The following is an 18,044-nucleotide window of genomic DNA, read 5'->3' on the forward strand; positions in this document are numbered from 1 at the left end:
TTCACACATCCATGCACTTGCACATGTGCAAAAAGAACTGCACACACAGGCCTCCAGACACGGGCACACTCAGGCATGCACACATGTTCAGGACAGTGCTGAGGCTTCACGTGGCACACTTCCCAGCTCTGCTGGTTTCTATCAACAGAATTCAGGCAAGAATCTGCCACAGACCTTTTGTCACTTCTCAATGACATGCCTTATGATTCTTCCTCTGCTTTTCTCCTGGTAACTAAAATACACTCAATTACTTTTGGCTTTGTGACCAAGATTAACATGCTCTAACAACATGCTCTAAGAACACCTGCTTTGAAGACCCAGGAGCTGAGCATGGGGGTAGAATGGGGCCACCTGCCTCTTCACAAACCGTCCTGACCCTAAGGACGCGTGTGTGATGTGGCCCGTGCACCAGTGTGCAGACTCCAGGCCTGAGCAGGGACCAACACCAGGTTTTCAAAACAGAATCCAAACAGAAGGTCCAGCCCACACAACGCGGACACCACCATCCCGTCGGGCACTCTGACTACTGGCTCGTTTCTACAGAGCCTGCATCGGGCACCTTCCCAAACCTGTGTGCAAGCCGCCTGCACACAGTATGGCAACACGGAGGCAACTGTATGTTTGGGGCTGAGCCGGGAGGACTGACTGGACACCGGAGAGTTTCCTGCACATACATTCTTCCTCAAACAGCCTACTTCAAAAGGCTGTGCCTCATCTTGTGGCTCACGGCGAGAGGTGCTTTCCTAAGCGAACTTGAAGATACACAGAAAATGGTGTTGCAGGGACATGAACTCTAAACAAAATGGTATAGGCTACAACGTTTTGTTCTGTCTTCGGTAACTGAAAACCTACTTTAAACAATAAAAGGAAGGATGCCTCCTCGGTGGCTCAGTCAGTGACGCCTCTGCCTTCGGTGCAGGTGGTGATCCAGGGTCCTGGGATCGAGCCCCGCGTCGGGGGTCCTTGCTCAGCGGAAGCCTGCTTCTCCCTCTCCTTCACTCGTGGTTTGTCTCTCATGTAAAATCTTAGACACAAACGGAAACTAGACTGCTCCCCTCGGCAGCAGGTTCTCTGGGTTTGAGCTCAGTGGCGTCTGCGTCCACCGCGTCCACTCTGTCCACTGCGTCCGGACGGTGTGTCGTCCCAGCTTACTCTGCGGGAGACGATCCACGTCCACCTCCCGGCACGGGCCGCGCTGAGCTGGGACGGGCGGTCGGGTCCCTGACGCCGTCTGGGACCGTGTGTGCCCAGACAGGAGCAGAGTGAGACACCGGACGCCGGGAGCCGCGTGTCTGCTGCGCGTGGTCGTCCCGGCAGGCGCCTGGGGAGCAGAACCCGTCCTTTTCCAGGGAAAGCAGCAGCATGGAAGCTGTGGCTTTTAAGGGACAAGTTCTGGGGAACTGGGTGTACCTATGCCCGAGGGAGACAGAACATCCTTCCTGACATCTGTCTTTGCCACAGTCTTGCGAGGAAACAGGCCTGTTTGTGCGGGTCCCGTTCTAGGGCGGAACGTCTGTGCGGGTCCCGTTCTAGGACGGAAAAACCAAGACCCTGGCGCTCGTCTCACCCAGATCCGAAGTTCCAGAAATCAAGGCTCAACGGCAGGACGGCCACCAAGATTCCTGCAGAAACCACACAGACGAGCAGGGGCCAGGAGGTTGAAAAGGGAAGCTGCCCTGAAAGTCTGTTGGTGCGGACAGTCGGGGCGGCCGTGACTGCTGCAGAGGAGGTGCTCCCGGTGGGAGCCGCAAAGACCCAGCTCCGCAGTCGGGACCCAGAAGATCCAGTGAGCCTGTGTTCTCCCTGATTCCGTGAAACCTCGTAAAACCTCGGTCTTCTGCTACAACCCCAGGGACCAGCGGCTCCTTTGTGCTCCTGCTTCCGGTCCTGGGTCTGCTTTGCCTTAGTTTTTCTCGGGCCCAGAGTGAGAAGGGGCCCCGGCTGGGCCTTCGTTCGCTGCTCATGCGCCCCCTGAGCCAGCAAGAACGCCTGGCCTGACCCTGGAGCAGACCCCAACAGTCCATCAGTCAGTCGATCAACACGTGCCACACTCCGGCCCGAGAAATCCTGAGCGAGAGGCAGGCAAGGGGCTGATTCGGCAGTCTGGCCGTGAGGCCTCCGCTGTGGGGACGGAGGGCCGAACCGAGACCTGCGGGTCCACAAAGGCTTCCCCAGGTAAGGCAGGAAAGGGGGAGAGAATGTGCCAAGATCCAGTCCGAGGAACAGGACTGCGCGCCGCGCAACACCAAGGCGGGCTGCGGCGCCATCAGGGTCCTGAGAGCAGCCGGCAGGGAGGCTGTGCGGCCGGGGCCGGGGCTAGCGTCTGAAAGGGGAAGGGGCGGCAAGCGTGAAACGTGAGTGATCAGCAAGGAACCCGACTTGAACAGAAGGAACATCGCGACGCAAACCCGTGCAGGCGAAGCGGACCCTGACGGGGGGCGGGGGACGTCCAGGCTGAGAATTCGGGGAGGCAGGCCTGGGACTCTGCCCTGCACTTGGCACCTGCGGCCAGGCCCCGGCTCCCTGCCAACATGGAGTAACCTCGCCACCGCGGGGGCCTGCCTCGGCCTTCCCCTCCAGCGCCCCCAGGGCAACCTTCCCCACTACGGGGTCCTCCGGAACGCAGCGCCACGAACTGAGCGTCGAGCGCCCGCCTTGGGCACCGGAGTGCGGGCTCGGGCCAGGCCCCCAGCCACACCGCACAGAACCTCCTGGCCCCAGCCGCGGCTCCGCAGGGGCAGGTGTTAAGCCACATCGCAGGAACTTACGCAGATCCTGTCCAACTTCACTTGGTTTCGGTTCTTTCCCTCAAGCTACGGAAAGGCAACTTGGAGCTCTACTTGGTCGTAGGACACACTGTCCCCTGGGCTGCACTTTACATAATTCCAGTGACTCTCAATTAAGAAACGAGCAACCTGGGGTGCCTGTGGGGCGGGGGGCGGGCTAAGGCCTCTGCCTTCCGCTCGGGTCATGATCCCGGGGTCCACATCGGGCTCTCTGCTGGGTGGGGAGCCTGCTTCTCTGCCTACTTGTGACCTCCGTCAGATTAATAAATAAAATCTTAAGAAAAAAGAAAAAGAAACGAGCGAACCCTGGGACACGGGATCTCAGCACCCAGTCCCCACGCCTCAACAGGCTGGTGCAGGGCCAGGAGGCCCGGGATCACACAGGGCAACGAGAGCCCTATTTCCCTCGAGAGCTCAGATGCGTCACGTTTAGCTGCGGTGCCCTGAACTTGCTCTGTGACAAATACTTTTATTTTTGAAAAAGCCCATGGATCACAAACTCTTCAACAGAAAAGATGCCATAAAGCAGCAGATTTCCAATTCTCCTGATAGGACCCAGAAGGCCAAGATGGCAGACGGAGACGGAGGAGCTCCTGCTGGAGATCAGGGCGCTTCCAGACACGGACAAAGCTGTCCCCGAAGCCCCCCTCCCACGGAAGCCTGTCCCCTTTTCCCCCCATTAGGTGCTTCGGTTGCTTAACGGTCCATCATCCTCAGTGGCTCTCCCACTACTCGGTCCTTTCCAGGATCTCCAGTCGCTCCGCAGCAGGTTGGAGGGCTGGGCTGTGGTCGCGGCCAGGCCCCTGGGCAGACCGCAGCGTCCTGTGCAGAGGAAACAGCGAGACCAGCCGGAGGCAGGGCTGGGGAGGGCGCCGGGGAGCCACGCCCACTCCCCACACCTCTACACACACCGACGCAGAAACTCTGTGAAGGGGACCTCCAAGTCCTCTTAAAAGCATCAGCGGTGAGGGGCTCCCAGGGGGCTCCGTGGGTGCAGCGTCTGCCTCCGGCTAAGGTCATGATCCCGGGGTCCTGGGGTTGAGCCCCGACTCAGCAGGAAGCCTGCTGCCCCCCGCCTCTGCTCTTGCACCCGCGCGCTGTCTAGTAAGAGAAAGTTCTGAAACAGCCGAGCAGAGAGGGCCGCACGCCAGCTACGTCCGAGTCCCTGCCCAACCCGTACACCCGGTACACGCGGCCAGCGGCACCCATCAGGAAGTGCAGGGGTGGCCCGGCGGTCACGCCCCCTGGCCCTCAAGAACACAAGTGCTGGCGCTGCGGGGTGAGGGTCTGTCCCTGGAGGACCAGTCCGTGGAGGACACCAGCTCGAAACCACCACAGGCTGCTCCCGGCCTGAAAGCTCTGCTCCTTCTGCCTCTGCTCCAGCCCCGGACCCAGTTCTGAGACGCAGCGATGCCCCCCGATGTGTGTGCCACAGAACTCACAACCTCACGATCCCACTGGCCCTGGGGCCCCGGCACTTTGGGCAGCGTGGACGCACAGTGGCCATCAGTAAGCAGGCTGCTGGGCGCCGCAGGGTCCTGGGTTAGTTTCTGATGCTCCATGTCTGCAACGTTTTAACATCCTGGGGGCCTTGTTGGCGGGAGACGCTGCCCCCACCCTCCAGGACAGTCAACAGCTGACCCCAGAGCTCACCTTGGCGTACGCAAACCCACCAACCCACAGCCCACACTCCAGCCCCTCCTTTACCTGGTTCTTGCACGCCAGAGAGCAATTCCTCTGCCCCGTGTCCCCCAGGCCCAGCACCGCCCCCCCACAGCCCGGAGCCTGCTGAAACTACGCTCCCCAGCCCACTCACTCCCGCAGAAGCCCCGGCTTCTCTCTGCGTCCTGACTGGGCCTGGGGCTTCCCTAAGGAGCCCTGAGCGGCGCGGCACGTCTCCGCCCCCGGGAAACGCGGTGTGCAGCCCACTCTCCTCTCCAGGCAGCCGTCTCGAGGTCTGTCGCCCAGCTCACTTGACTAGAGCCAAGCACACGTATTCAGACAGGTGCAGCACGTGTCTTCTCAGGTCAGAAGAGGAGTCTCGTCAGCAAGCGCACTCCCGAGTGAAACGGTCGCTAGGCATGGCTACCTGCGTGCCGCGGGACAGGTGGGCTCACGCAGAACCCACCCCTACACCACCATGCCCCGCGCTTCTGAGGTGGTCCTGCCTGTGACCTGTGATGTGTCCCTTCCATGGGGCCACTCTGCGGGCAAAGCCAGCACTTCCTGGTGCCACCTGCCTGCACACAGAGCACGGGGGGGGGGGGGGGGGGTGTGGCCGCACGGCTAGGGGACCGCATGGCTAGGGGGATGGCACGGAAGTGCAAGTCATGCTCCCCAAGCAGCCAAGCCACCAGCGCCCTCGCCCCATCTCACTCCCGCGAGTCTGACTGTGCGAGTTCCGGGGACACCCCATCAGCATTTGACACTGAGGACACCTGGGGAAGGGAGGAGCCCCACACTCAGAAGACTCGGTAAGGATTTATTCTACGTCCTTCCGACAGCACACATCTGACAGGGCACACCACGGAGCTCCTGTCCCAGGGAAACTGGACTCTTCAGCAGACCGACCGTGAGGATGGCGTTTGGGGCACGATCGGACACCCGTGCAAACAAGAGGACGACGCTCGGCCGTCCCACCCACGAACCATGTGCGGGGGCTACACAACAGCCTCGAGTCCCCACGAGTCCCTCGCACGTCCGAGCAGGGTATGCACGTGCAGGCACTCGTGAGAAGGACCGACGGCGTCCGGCGTGCTGACGGACTGTCCCACGCTTCCCACAACCACCGCCCTTCTCAATGCAAGGTCCAAGTGCACCTGTGTGGGGGGCAGCACAGCCCCCGTGGAGCCCTGGGTTCTGCCGGCACAGCGGACATTCAGGACCCACCCCCTCCCCACCCCCGGCTCTCTGCCCCTGGCGGCCGCCTGCCCTGCTGCTTGGGGCTGCTGTCCGCACCCTGGGGGCCCCCCAGGTCAGGGCTGGGGTTGCCGCCCGCCGCCCCCAGCAGGTGATTCCTGGGGCAGAGGTCCCCGTCTGCACAGGGTGTGGCTGCCACCTTCCCCTCTCTCGTCTCCGCCGCCAGACCAGCCGTCGGCCGGGACTCCTCAGGACTCGCAGTCCTGTGCCCTTGCTTCCTCTTGTATTCCATGATCTGTTTGTGGAGCGCCTCATGATCGATCCCACACAGACTTGAGCACGTGGCAGAGGTCGGGGTGCCTCGCGGAGCAGGAGCGTCCCAGGCCCTGGCGCCGCTGGAGAGAGAAGAGGCACCCGGTAAAGCATGAGAGGCGGCAGGACTGCGACGGCCTAGGGTCACTGCTCCTCCCCTTCCCCCTCCACTTGCCAGTGGGCTGCCCGCGTCCGAGGGAAGCTGGGCCGTAGGGCACTGGGCTCCCCGGCCCAGAGCCCCTCTGCTAGTGCTGCTGGAGCCCGCGGGCGGGACAGGCCAGCACCGTCCCACGCAGCCCTTCCACGAGACGGGTTTTCCATCTCTTTCCCCAGTTAGACACGGCTAGTGTGTGGGGCCGGTTTCACAGAATTACAGCTGCAGCCTTTTAGATCTACCCCGCCGGTTCCCCGAGAAACCAAAGGAAAATATCTGACCTGGTATGACCCTTTCAAAACCCAAATTTGACCAAGTCATGCCTCTCACCCCTTTCCTGATCAGCTCTGGAAGGTCTCACCCCCACAGGCCGGGCTCCCCATGGCTTGGGGCCTTCACTCCTGCTCCGTGCTCCTGAGGCTGGAGCCTGGGGGTCCCGCCCGAGGTCCCGACAGGACCCCGGACGCGGAGGCACCGGTATTAAGGAGCAGAGGCTGAGTGCCGGCTGGAGCTCTTCCCTCGCCTGCAACAGCCCCCAGCTCGATCGTCACGTCTCTTTCTCAGACCGGGGGGGCCTGACTGAAAACCAGCGCTGCCCCCACCCACCCGCCTACCGACCCGCCAACCAGACCTTCCAGACCCACAACTGTCTGTGGCTCCCCGGAGGCCTCGTCCAGCAGAAGGCGAAGAGCCCACTACGTGTTCCCAGACCCTGGGTGCTAGGACAGGACATAGTGCACCCAAGAAAACCGTGCTGTGGACAGAGAGGCTGAGGGAGGGCCAGCTGCCCTCCCTTGATGAGTCGCTGCGGCGACCAGAGGCCTTCCCAGCCACCATGCAGCTGCTGCTACTGGGAACGGCCACGGGCCTCTGACAGGCTGGTGGCCCCAGCAGGGTCAGAGGGCGTAACACACCTGCCGCAGCAACCCGCAGCCCCACACCCGGACATCTGTCCGAAGAACCAAGGTCACGTCCCCACATACCCGATGTCGTCTTGCACGGAGTCTTCTTTCTCATCCCGGGGTCCCAGATCGGCCACAGCCAGCAGCCGCTCAACCTGAGGAGGAGGGACAGAGGGTGAGCCGGTGAGCCCCACCGCCCCGCCCCGGCACCAGAGCCCGGCTCTGGTGGGCCACGCGCAGCCGCGCCGTGCTGGCTCGGACACGGGCCTCGGCCGACACCTCCCGGCGGTGGTGCTTTCACACATCGCCCACGTACCGTCCCGTGTTCTCTGACGACCCACGGGAGCCTTCTTCAAACTGCACTTAGAGCCTGCGAACGTCGAACTTGTGAAAAAGTCAGGTAAGCGTTAGCTCAAATACCTAATTCCTAAGGAAGTGCAGAATAGTTCAATTTTGCCACAGAATCTGTGTTTGTGGAAAGAAAGCCTCCCGGCCCAGTGATAAAGTCAGAGTCACGCGACTCCCAGCTCCACGGGGGCCGAGGGGACTCAGTGGAAATGAAAGCTCTCCTCGGTCGGGGCAGCGCTCAGAGCCCAGCTCCCTGGACACGGAGGGCAGCTCACCCCCTCCCCCGCCGCCCTGCTCACCCAGGACGTGCGCCCGAGACCCCAGCCTGCGGTGCGGCATGCCCAGGAGAGCCCGGTCCGGGACCAGGGCCCGCCATTCCACAGCAGCACAAAGCGCCATCACAAACCAAGGATGCGCCAATAAAAATCACAAATGTGAAAAGCAGAACCAGGAGAAAAAATCAGTCCACAGAAAAGACCAGAAACAGGACCAACAAAGCCACAAAACAAGCACTAACTGGACGTCTCCCGGGTTACTGCTCGCACCTGCCAAGGGACCTGTGCTGGACACACGGGCGTTCTGCACAACTCCACACTGCATACCTTCAAGAACGGGCCAAAGCCTGGAACAGACTTCACCAAACAAAGAATGGCCGACAGGCGCATGGCCAGATCCCCCCAGTACGAGTCGGCACACACACGTACGTGTGGCCGCCAGAGGGGCCACCACAAACGCAGCGGGACTCCTGATGTCTGCCGGGAGCTCGCGGTGGCCCAGACGGTTCCGTCCCACCAACAGCTCCGGAAAGTCAGGCACGCCCGCCACTTCTACACACTGACCTAAACACGCAACGATGAACCATGTGTACACACGGTTCCCAACACCTTTACTCACCGCTGCCAAAAACCAGAAGAGACCAATGTTCACGAAAGTGAACGGGTCACTTAGCAGTAGGGAACCCCTTACACGTTACACGTTACAGCGCTGAGCAATAAAGCCTGGTGTCTGCCTCTGTCTGCAGAGCTCCAGGAATCTGAACAGGAGAAACCACCTGACAGCCGCGGGCAGGGGTGTGGGGGCAGGGGCGGGGCAGGGCACAAAGGCACGCCAGCCGCCATCCCTGCGCACTGCCTGGAAATCAGGCGTCACCAAAACTTCTCTTTGAAGCCTTTACCGAGCACCCCATGTGAAAGCAACCAGATCCCGACGTGTCCCCTCACGCTGCGGCGACGGGAGGCTCCGTGCCGACCTCTGAGACAGGACATGGGCTGCTGGGACGCCCTCTCCAGGGAAGGCTCAGGCCCGACTGAACAGGAGCTGGCAGCCCGCGTGGGCTCTCCTGACACCTGCTTCTCCAGCCGGAAGACAAGCAAACGTGTAATAAATCACAAAGCCACTATCACAGTTTACGCATTTCAAGATTTTACGTTTTTCCCTTTAAAATCGTGGTAAGATCAACCTTTCTTTTTTTTTTTTAATTTACTTATTTGACAGACAAGAGATCACGAGCAGTCAGAGAAGCAGGCGGTGGGTGGGGGTGGGGAGTAGACTCCCCACCGAGCAGAGCCCGATGCGGGACCCCATCCCAGGACCCTGAGATCATGACCTGAGCCAAAGGCAGAGGCTTCAACCCCCTGAGCCACTGAGGCGCCCCTAAGAACCTTTTGAAAACCCTCTGATTGGAATGGAAGACACGGGGAAGCACACCAGTCGTTACGTGCGGAGCCCAGGGACACCTCCCCAGTGGACTGCACCCCCGGGCGTCCCCAGCGTCCCAGAGACAAACCCAGGAGCCTCTTCACCTCCCCCCCACTCACTCGCTTCCCCAGACGCAGCCCCCAGTTTGACTCCCACACCAGAGATGAGCCACACTTGGCTCAGCATCCTGGAAACAGAACTGCAGGGAGCACGGCCTCTTCCCTGGCTCTGCACCACCGGCGAGGTGAGGGGAGCTCGTCCGCCCACCCACCTGTGCCCAGGGGTCTGACCCGTGCCCAGGGGTTCCGACGCGTACCCGGGGATCTAACCTGTACCGGGGAGTGTGACGCATACTTGGGCGTCTGGGAGCCTGACGCATACCCAGCGGTCTGACAGAGGGATCCCTGCCGCCGGCACCCTGGGTGCGTCTCTGGGGCACACAGTCAGTTTAAGCGGCAGCGTGAGCGTGCCCTCGGCTCCCGCTGCCAGCTGCTCGGCCCACAGCATGGAGGGGGTCCCGCGGCGTCTCTCTGGCCCGCTGTCTGCTCACTAGTGGAAACCCCTGGGGGAAGGGCGAGCCCGGCCTCTGCGAGGTTTTCTGTGCGGCTGGGCACCGCTGCGTGTGTTTACGGCACGGACACCGGCACCCTGAGCACGCTTGGGGCAGAGCTCCTCCCTGCTCTCTCCCGAGTGTTCCAGAGAAGGCAGAGCAAGCTGCCGCAACCACGGCCCGCCCCCCGCGCCTTCCACCACCGGCAACTTTTCAACGTGTGCAACCACCACAAGACAGAAATAAGCTGACAGGTACAGAACTCCAAGTTTCATCCAATACCCCCATTCCAAAGGCACACGTCTATCCGAACTTCTTTGCTACAGACTGACTTTAACCCCTATTTCAAAACACGCTGCCCTGACTTATGCAAGAGCCGATCATGACCGTGCCCTCAGTGAACAACCTGCCCCGGCCAGAGACCCCCACGCCCCTGCAGCCTCTGCTTGCTTCTGACTACAGAACACGGACACCTGAGGACAAGAAGAGCAGAAGCTTAACCTTCTCTGACCCCAGCGCAGCAAGGACACAGGAGGACAGGCGCTGGGCAGGCCCAGGTGGCCTCCGTGGCAAACAGCCCACAGCACACTCTCTAGGGACAGAACGGCTCTGGGGTGCTTGGGGCACTCCCTGCACCTCCCTCCTTCCAACGACTTTTTCTACCAAGGAGCCCACAGAGCCAGACGGGCTCTACCTCCCCAGAGAGGGACCAGCCATGAGGGAAAGGATTCTCCCTGTCGCCGAGAGGTACCGCCTTCTGCCAGCTCCGCCAACGGTGCCTGGGTGAGTCCTGTGCGCGTACAGACCCAGCGCACCCCACAACCTGGGTTCTGCCCGGCTCTCTGAAGCTGGCGCTGGCCACGTCACTCTTCTCATGAGAAAACCACGCCTCTGTCAAGGGTTGAACTTGTACGATACCTTCAGTATTGCTTAAATAACGAATAACAAAAAATAAAAACATCCTGTTCGATTTGTTTTTTTCTGTGGATCTAAATACCACCTGGTCCTGGGGCGCCTGCGCACCTGACCCTCAGTTTCGGCTCAGGTTGTCATCTTGGGGTCATGGGACTGAGCCCCGAGTCAGGCTCCGCGCTCAGCGGGCAGCCTGCTTAGGATTGTCTCTCTCCTTCCGTCCTGTCCCTCCCCACCCCCGCTCACATGCACCTGCCCTTTCTCTCAAGTAAATCTTTAAACTAAATAAAAAAATAAAAGCAAAGAAAAAGACACTATTTAGTCCTGTGGTGAGTAACAGCTACCTGGCTATACCATCACGACTGCTACTGACTGGGGTTTTCGTAAATTTTTTAAAAGTATAACACACCTTAGTAACTACCCGTTAACTACCACCCAGAAAGCAAGCACACATAACCTTACAGCCTGTAACCTTCGTAATTAACTTACAATTAACAGAATGTAAATTCAGTGTAAGTAACGTAGGTCAAATCCGGAGAGAAAGGCAGTTTGTAAGTCAAGAAGCGGACACGTGGTTTCCTAGCTAGAGATTTAGTGGTAAACATTAAAGACCAGGAGGAGTGGTTACCGCTGGGGAGTCTGGCTGGGACAGGAGCCTGGGAGCCTCACTTTCCGCTTAGACTCTTGGAGACTGATCACTCCTTGTAACTACACCCATGGTCGTTCCAGCACCTGAAGATGAACTACAACATCTGACTCGTCCGGTCAGCTTGTTCCTCGCAGGGAGTTCCTGCAGAGCCGTACCTCTGCCAGAGCTGCGTTTCCCTTGTCCCGAATGAACACAATTGGCGGCACGTTCCTCAGGGTCTGCTGGGACATCAAAAGGTGCCTGGAGAGAGACGGTGCAAACGGTGCAGTTTTGCAGAAAAGAAAATACACATTCATCTCATGGAATAAAACAAGGGATCTGCCATCACGTTATTCAAACCCGAAAACGTCAGCACAGACACCTTCCTTCGCCCACTGCCACACCACACCAGGAATACGGAACACATCGTAACTGCTTCACTGCCCAAATGCAACTCCTGAGAGCCTTACGAGCACCCTGATGTTGGCCTGGATGCCTCTGGGCATCGCAGCGGCCACGGGTTGCGTGGTTTGGGCGTGAACAGTGGGCCCCGGCCTCAGTCCTCCACTCGGTGGACATCCCCTGGCGACAAGGCCAAGACTCAGGCTCCGAGGGGGACGCGCAGCCCGTGTGCACGGCCGCTCATGCAGGCAGACGGACGTGAAGCAGCAGCATTAGCACCGGGTGAGGACACTGCTGGGACAGCCTCTCGGCAGTGACAACAGGTCCTGGGACGCAATTATAGCCAAGCCTTTACTCTAAACCTCAGCTCAGCACAAGAGCCGGGAAAAGGGATGGTCTGTTCAGCTGGGTTTTCTGATGACCTAAAACTAATCAGAAAATAATACTGTTTTCGCCAACACTTGTTGGAGATCTTTCTCCTGTTACTGTTAACAAAGGAAAAATCAGATGAGCGCTCTCTGATGGAGGAGACTCCTCGGGCCTCCTGGGACAGACATCAGGAGAACTGAAGCAGACGGTACGTAGAAACACCGGTTCCGCACAGGACTCCTCCCCTTCTCCGAAGAACAGAGTGCGATGGACTCGGGAGAGGTGCGGGCAGAGACCCAGGAGAGCACGGGTTCTGAGCGCCGGCTGGTCAGGTTCTGCGTTTCCTCAGACCGAGGAGGACACAGAGTCACCCTTTACTGCCGCCCAGCGCCGCAGTTCTCCAGACGTCTGGTCTCAAGACCTCTTCCTACCGGTAAAGATCACCGAGGACAGCAAGGAGTTTCTGTCAACGTGCGCTGTATCTGTGCACGTCTAGCACACTATAAATTAAAACTCAGAATGTGAGGGGCGCCTGGGTGGCTCCGTGGGTTAAGCCGCTGCCTTCGGCTCAGGTCATGATCCCAGGGTCCTGGGATCGAGTCCCGCATCGGGCTCTCTGCTCGGCGGGGAGCCTGCTTCCTCCTCTCTCTCTGCCTGCCTCTCTGCCTGCTTGTATGTGCTCGCTCGCTCTCGCCAACAAATAAATAGAAACAAAAAAAAATTCAGAATTTGAAAAATATGCATTAGTTCATTTCAATAACAAACTTACAAAGTGGTCATGTGGATTTTTTTTAAAGATTTTATTTACTTACTTGACAGACAGAGATCACACATAGGCAGAGAGGCAGACAGAGAGAGAGCTCAACCAACGGAGCCACCCAGGCGCCCTCAAATAAGTAACTCTTAAAAAAAAAGGGGAGGGGCTTGAACTTTATCACTGGTGACAAAACAGTCCATTGTTTTCCCTGAAGTGACAGTTTCACTTTGCTCATTTTAGAGGAAACGTCTGCCAACTGCCCACATCTGAAACCGCGCAGCGAGCCCCTTGTTCCCGCCAGCAAACGACTGTCTGCTTCAGCTCGGGGCAACTGCGCCTTTTCCTGAGGCGACTGTGCCATGCCAGCACGTGCTGTGAGCTGGTGCTCACTCTCGGTGACACAGGACACTGAGATGACATGTGCCCAAGGGTCAGGACAGAATGAACTCAGTCGCTTCCGCTTATTCACCAAGGATGTCCTTGCGAAAAACCGCGCTGCTTTTCCCCGCGAGCAGGTAGCAGGAAGCTGCAAGGACCAGGGGCCGACGGCGGCCGGGAGCCCCTGGCGTCTGGGCCCACACCTTGAGAACCACTGTCCTAGGTTATGTCCCGCGTAAGAATGTAAATTACACTTGGAAATTTAAGAGTACGCTTCCCAGAGTTTGCTCAAAACCAAAAAGACGCAGGCACCCCGGGGAGACTGGAGAGGCAAGCAGAAGCCAGCGGGCTGAGGACAGGGGGTCTCACCTCATGTGGGCGGCACTCCTCTGCAGGACGGCCTCCGTGCTTGCATTCTGCTCGGCGGGGACCTCGGTCCTCCAGTACACACGGCAGGCGGAGAAGTCTGCGGTCAGAGACACCTGAGACCCCCCACCGCGGCCGCTGGTCACCTCCAGTGGCCGCGCTGGCCTGCACACGGCACGCAGGAGCAGGAACAGCTTCAGGCACCCGCCAGCCCCGTCCCCTCTCGCAGGTGCTCCAGCCCGTCCCCTCGCCGCAGGCCACCGGCTCCTGCCGCCCGAATACAATTCCTCGGCGTCCCCAACCCACTCCCACAGCGCACATCAGAAATGCCTGACCTGCGGCTTCTCGGCCTCCGTGTGTCCCTCTAGCTAAACTCAGAGCACAGGAAGGCAGGCGCAGAAGTGGCCACCCTGCACACCGAACAGCACTGTGGGTGCCCACACCCCACACCCAGACACGCGTACCCCATCGACACTACATTACATGGTGACACTTAACGGGGCTCCTGAGCTCTAAGACCTCAGGACCGACGCGGGGCCTCCTCCCCAGGCACCAGGCTGCCAGCCTCGCCCGCTCCCCACGCTCTGGCCCAAGTCTACCTTGGAGAGCTGCACGTTCAGGTCACAGATCTCCTGGCTCACTTGCGGGGTGCACAGCAGTTCCGTGAGCGCTTTGTAGAGGAGGCCGTTCAGAGCCCGCAGGCGCACGTGCTCGTCCGCCCTGGTCTTCCTCGCGGAGCTCTTCGTTAGGAACTCCAGCCGGGACGGCTTGTACATCTGCGCGCGGAACAGAAAGGGCAGCGTCACAACTGCGCAGGGAACTTGCTCTAACCGAGGAGAAGGGGGCTGGGGAGGACTGCACACTTGGACCAACGAGAGCCGGCGTTACTGTCAGCCGTCTCAGCACGTCACGCTGCGGTCCACAGACCTGGCCCCTAGACGTTACTCGCGTCCCCCCAAGGTAAAAGGGCTGTCATACGTGTGTCTGCACCTAAAACAATCTTACATGGTATGAAATTCTCCTGCTTAAACAATTCAGGGTTAACATACGATGCACTTTTTCGAACAAAAGCCACTTAGTACGTAAACCCTCACGGTCTATCCGCACGCACAGATGCTGCCACCAAACGGACGTTTCCGCACTACTATTTGATCACACAGACGGTGTTCCAGGATACTTCAGAATAGTTTTGTTTAAAGGGCACCTGGTGACTTGGCTGAGCGTCCGACTCTTGGTTTTGGTTCCGGTCATGACTTCAGGGTTGTGACATGGAGACCTGAGTTGGGCTTGATGCTTAGCGGGGAGTCTGTCTGCGATTCTCTCCCTCCCTCTCTGCCCCTGCCCCCTGCTCACTCACGCTTTCTCCCTTTCTCTCAAATAAATAAACTCTTCTAAGAAGTAAAAATCCACACTGGCGGTGTCTCTAGTCCCGCCCCTGCAGACCCAGAGTCCTCAGATATGGAAATGGAAGGACTGCCAGGCTGGGGCTCTGCCCACTTCTGGACGCCTACGCCCACGCCCACCAGAGCCTGAAGCAGCCCCTCGAAGCCGCCCGGCACTTACCAAGTGAGACCCCAGGGAAGGACCTTCGTACCAAAACTTCTTTCTATGGGGAGAAAATAAACGGTGACACTGGTGGCAAATTGAGGAAAATACGGATCAACTCAACAGTACGATACCCCCATCCTTCCTAAAGGGCTAAACTTGCGCACAGAAACAGATGTTACCGCAGGACTAAGAAATTCAGAATTCTAATCAACAGGGGCTGTGGGGGAGACAGAAGATAATTTTAGTTCAACCTTCTAACGTTCACTCAAGGTCTACCTCCAATCCCGAAGGCAGAGAGAGCACCTCAGAACACCTGCGAAACCGCAGGGGAGCCCCCCATACGTGGGGTGTGCAGCCCGCACTGGCTGGGCTGGACCAGGACAGCAGGTGGGGGGGGGGAGCGGTCACTGCTCCGCGGAGAGATTACAGATAAGCAAGGAAAGCTAGCTGCGCGAGCCCTGTGGTGTGGACTGGGGCTGGACATCAGGGTGGACTCCGGTGTCCCTGAGTAACATATGCAGAGACCTTTGCAGCCCAGAGTACGTGCAGAGTTAACAAAAATGCATTTTTACTTTGTCAGCTGACAAGGCCTAAGGGACAGGCACCCCAGCTCTCAGATTATCATTTTTTTTAATTTAAGATTTTATTTATTTGACAGAGATCACAAAAAAGCAGAGAGGCAGCAGAGAGAGAAGGGGGCAGCAGGCTCCCCACTGAGCAGAGAGCGGGATGCCGGACCCCATCCCAGGACCCTGAGATCATGACCTGAGCCGAAGGCAGAGGCTCAACCCACTAAGCCCCCCAGATGATCATTTCTGACGCGTCCAGCAATAACAGAGCTTCTCAGAGCACTGCGGACTGCGGGGCTGGGGGAGGGGCTGGGGAAAGTTTCTAGGGGCGCCTGGGTGGCTCCGTCAGTGAAGCGTCTGCCCTGCGCTCCGGTCATGGTCCCCGGTCCTGGGGTCGTCCTGGGGTCGAGCCGTCTGTGCAGCGGGGAGCCTGCTTCCGCCTCTGCCCCTCCCCACCGCTGCCGCTCGACCTCTAACAAACTTTAAGGGAAAAAAAAAGTTTTTCAACTGAAAAGCCACCCCAGAACCCCGAAACGATGAGCGTGGCACAGAGCACAGGACCTGCACAGAGAGCTCCCCGGGGTCGGAGACCACCGGAGCGCGGCAGGGTTGCTGGCTGGACACGCCACGTCCAGGCGCACGTACGCACCCGCAGGGCAAGACCGGCACACGCGCCGGAGCACGACCCCGGCCCCGTGCGGCTGCCCGCCGGGCGTCCCCTAGAGCAGACAGGACGCCCCGCGCTGCGGGGCTCGACTCGGTGCGCCCGACAGACGCGACCTGGGGCGGCCGCCCGGGCCCGCTGCGACCGCCCGCAGCAGGCTCCGTGGCAGGAGCACGAGACGTCCCGCAACCCACACGGGGCACGCGCACAGCCCCCAGGGCCGCGGGACCGAAGCCGGGCCCAGAGGGCCTGACAGCCGGCTCGGCGGGACGCAGTCCCGGAGGAGCCCTGCGGCGGGCTCCGGGCTCCGGTCACCGAGTGGGCGCGGGGCCCCGGGAAGCCGTCTCGGAAAGCCGGTCTGCGGCGGGAGAGGCCGCGGACGGCGGCGCAGGGACCCTCCGCCCGGGACCCCCCGAGCCCGCGCCGGGCGCTCCGGCGCACAGAGCCGCGCCCGGGCTGCCCTCCGACGACGCCCCGCGAGAACGGCTCTCGGGAAGCAGCGGGCGGGACACCGGACCCGCGTCCACCGGCGACGAGCGCCGTTACTGCCGCTCCTCCGCCGCCGCGCCCGAACGAGCAGGAGCGGGGCTGCCCGCCCCGTGCGGCCGACCCGACGCCGCGCCCGGGCTCCGGCCGGGCCGCAGAGACCCCGCCCCGCGGACCCCGCCCCGCCCCCGGTGAATCCCGCCCCGCCCACCCCGTGACCCCGCCCCCTAGGGCCCCGCCCCGCCCCGCCCCGCGGACCGTCCCCCTGCACAGTGGACAGATCCCCCCGCCGCTGCGACCTGCCCCCCGACCTGTGTGAGTCGCCCTCCGCCACAAGGGCGCCGCCGCCCCCCCCAGCGCCCCCGCGCGGACTGGGTGCGCATTACTTGGTTTTCGAAGCGAATTTCTTGAGCAGGTTCTTGCCGCAGGAGACCGGGGAGCCACGCAGGGCCCGCGCCCCGGCCGGAGGGAGAGCCGCGTGGCCACCGCGGAGGAACGCCCGGAGCCCCTCGCCAAACCCGCACCGGCGGGGCGTCACCGCCCACATGGCTGCGGCGGCAGAGCGGCAGGGGCGACGCGGGGCGACGCAGGGGCGGGGCTCTGGGTCCCGGCGGAAGCACGCGGCGCGCGGGGTCCTCGGGCGCCGGCGACCCGCGTACGCAGCGACGTCGGGGCGGGGCCACGTCCCCTCCCGCGAGGTGCGCACGGGGCGGGGCGCGCGGGGCGACGTCCGGGGGCGGGGCCTGCAGGCCGGGAGGGCGGCGCGAGCTACGGCGGGTCCGGCCGACGCGCGGGGCGGGGCGGGGCTCCCGCAGCCTCAGCAGCCGCCCGTGCGCGCCGGACCGAGGCGACCCGGGACCTGCGGGGCCCAACCCGGCTCGACGCCCCGCGCCGCTCCCGCCCGCACCCCCGGGACCGCCGGCCCGGCGCGAACGTGGCTCGCGGTCGCTGGCGCCGGCGGGCCGGAGGGTCGCGGACGCTGGCGCCGGCGGCAGGAGGGAAGGCGGCCCCGGGAGGTGCGGACCAGCCCGGGGTTCACCCGGAGGCGGGCGTGGGGACGGGACCCCGGCCGCCGGCGCTGCGGGGCGACCCCTCGGAGCCGCCCGGAGGCCGCCGCGGGAGCGAACGGCGCGCGGAGCTCTTGGCGGACCGCGCCCCCGTGCGCTTCCGTGACCCCCGCCGGCCCCGACAGCCTCCGACCGAGCCCGCCGGCCCCCGCGGCCGAAAGGAAACCTCAGCGGGCCGCGCGCCGGCGCCAGCCTCGGAGCCGACCGCGCACTGACCAGCCACGGAGAGCTTCGGCGGGCCCGGGAGGGCCACGGGGACGCTCTCGGAGCCCGCGCGCGGCCCTCGGGG

The 18,044-nt window shown here is 61.4% G+C and overlaps 1 protein-coding gene across 5 annotated transcripts; it reads right to left on the reverse strand.

Annotated features, from left to right (window-relative positions):
• Positions 1–3,199: 3,199 nt before the first annotated feature.
• On the reverse strand, positions 3,200–17,470 carry RBFA (ribosome binding factor A). Of its 5 annotated transcripts, none has more exons than XR_004278130.1 (11): positions 17,075–17,470; positions 14,985–15,027; positions 14,021–14,197; positions 13,425–13,537; positions 11,326–11,410; positions 7,095–7,168; positions 5,845–6,040; positions 5,298–5,390; positions 4,603–4,763; positions 4,232–4,350; positions 3,543–3,608 (listed from the first exon to the last, which is right to left on the reverse strand). XR_004278130.1 is itself a non-coding variant. In XM_032310860.1 (10 exons), exons 1-10 carry the CDS (start codon positions 17,233–17,235, stop codon positions 4,293–4,295), a joined length of 1,161 nt encoding a protein of 386 aa, XP_032166751.1. In that variant the 5' UTR covers positions 17,236–17,470; the 3' UTR covers positions 3,521–4,292. The 5 variants fall into 5 exon arrangements, 3 of the variants coding, with proteins under 3 accessions (XP_032166753.1, XP_032166751.1, XP_032166752.1); XR_004278129.1 differs by having other exon boundaries at positions 4,229–4,350; XM_032310860.1 differs by having other exon boundaries at positions 3,521–4,350.
• Positions 17,471–18,044: the final 574 nt, after the last annotated feature.

Source organism: Mustela erminea, chromosome 13 (genome assembly GCF_009829155.1).
Source record: "Mustela erminea isolate mMusErm1 chromosome 13, mMusErm1.Pri, whole genome shotgun sequence".
Classification (NCBI taxonomy): domain Eukaryota; kingdom Metazoa; phylum Chordata; class Mammalia; order Carnivora; family Mustelidae; genus Mustela; species Mustela erminea.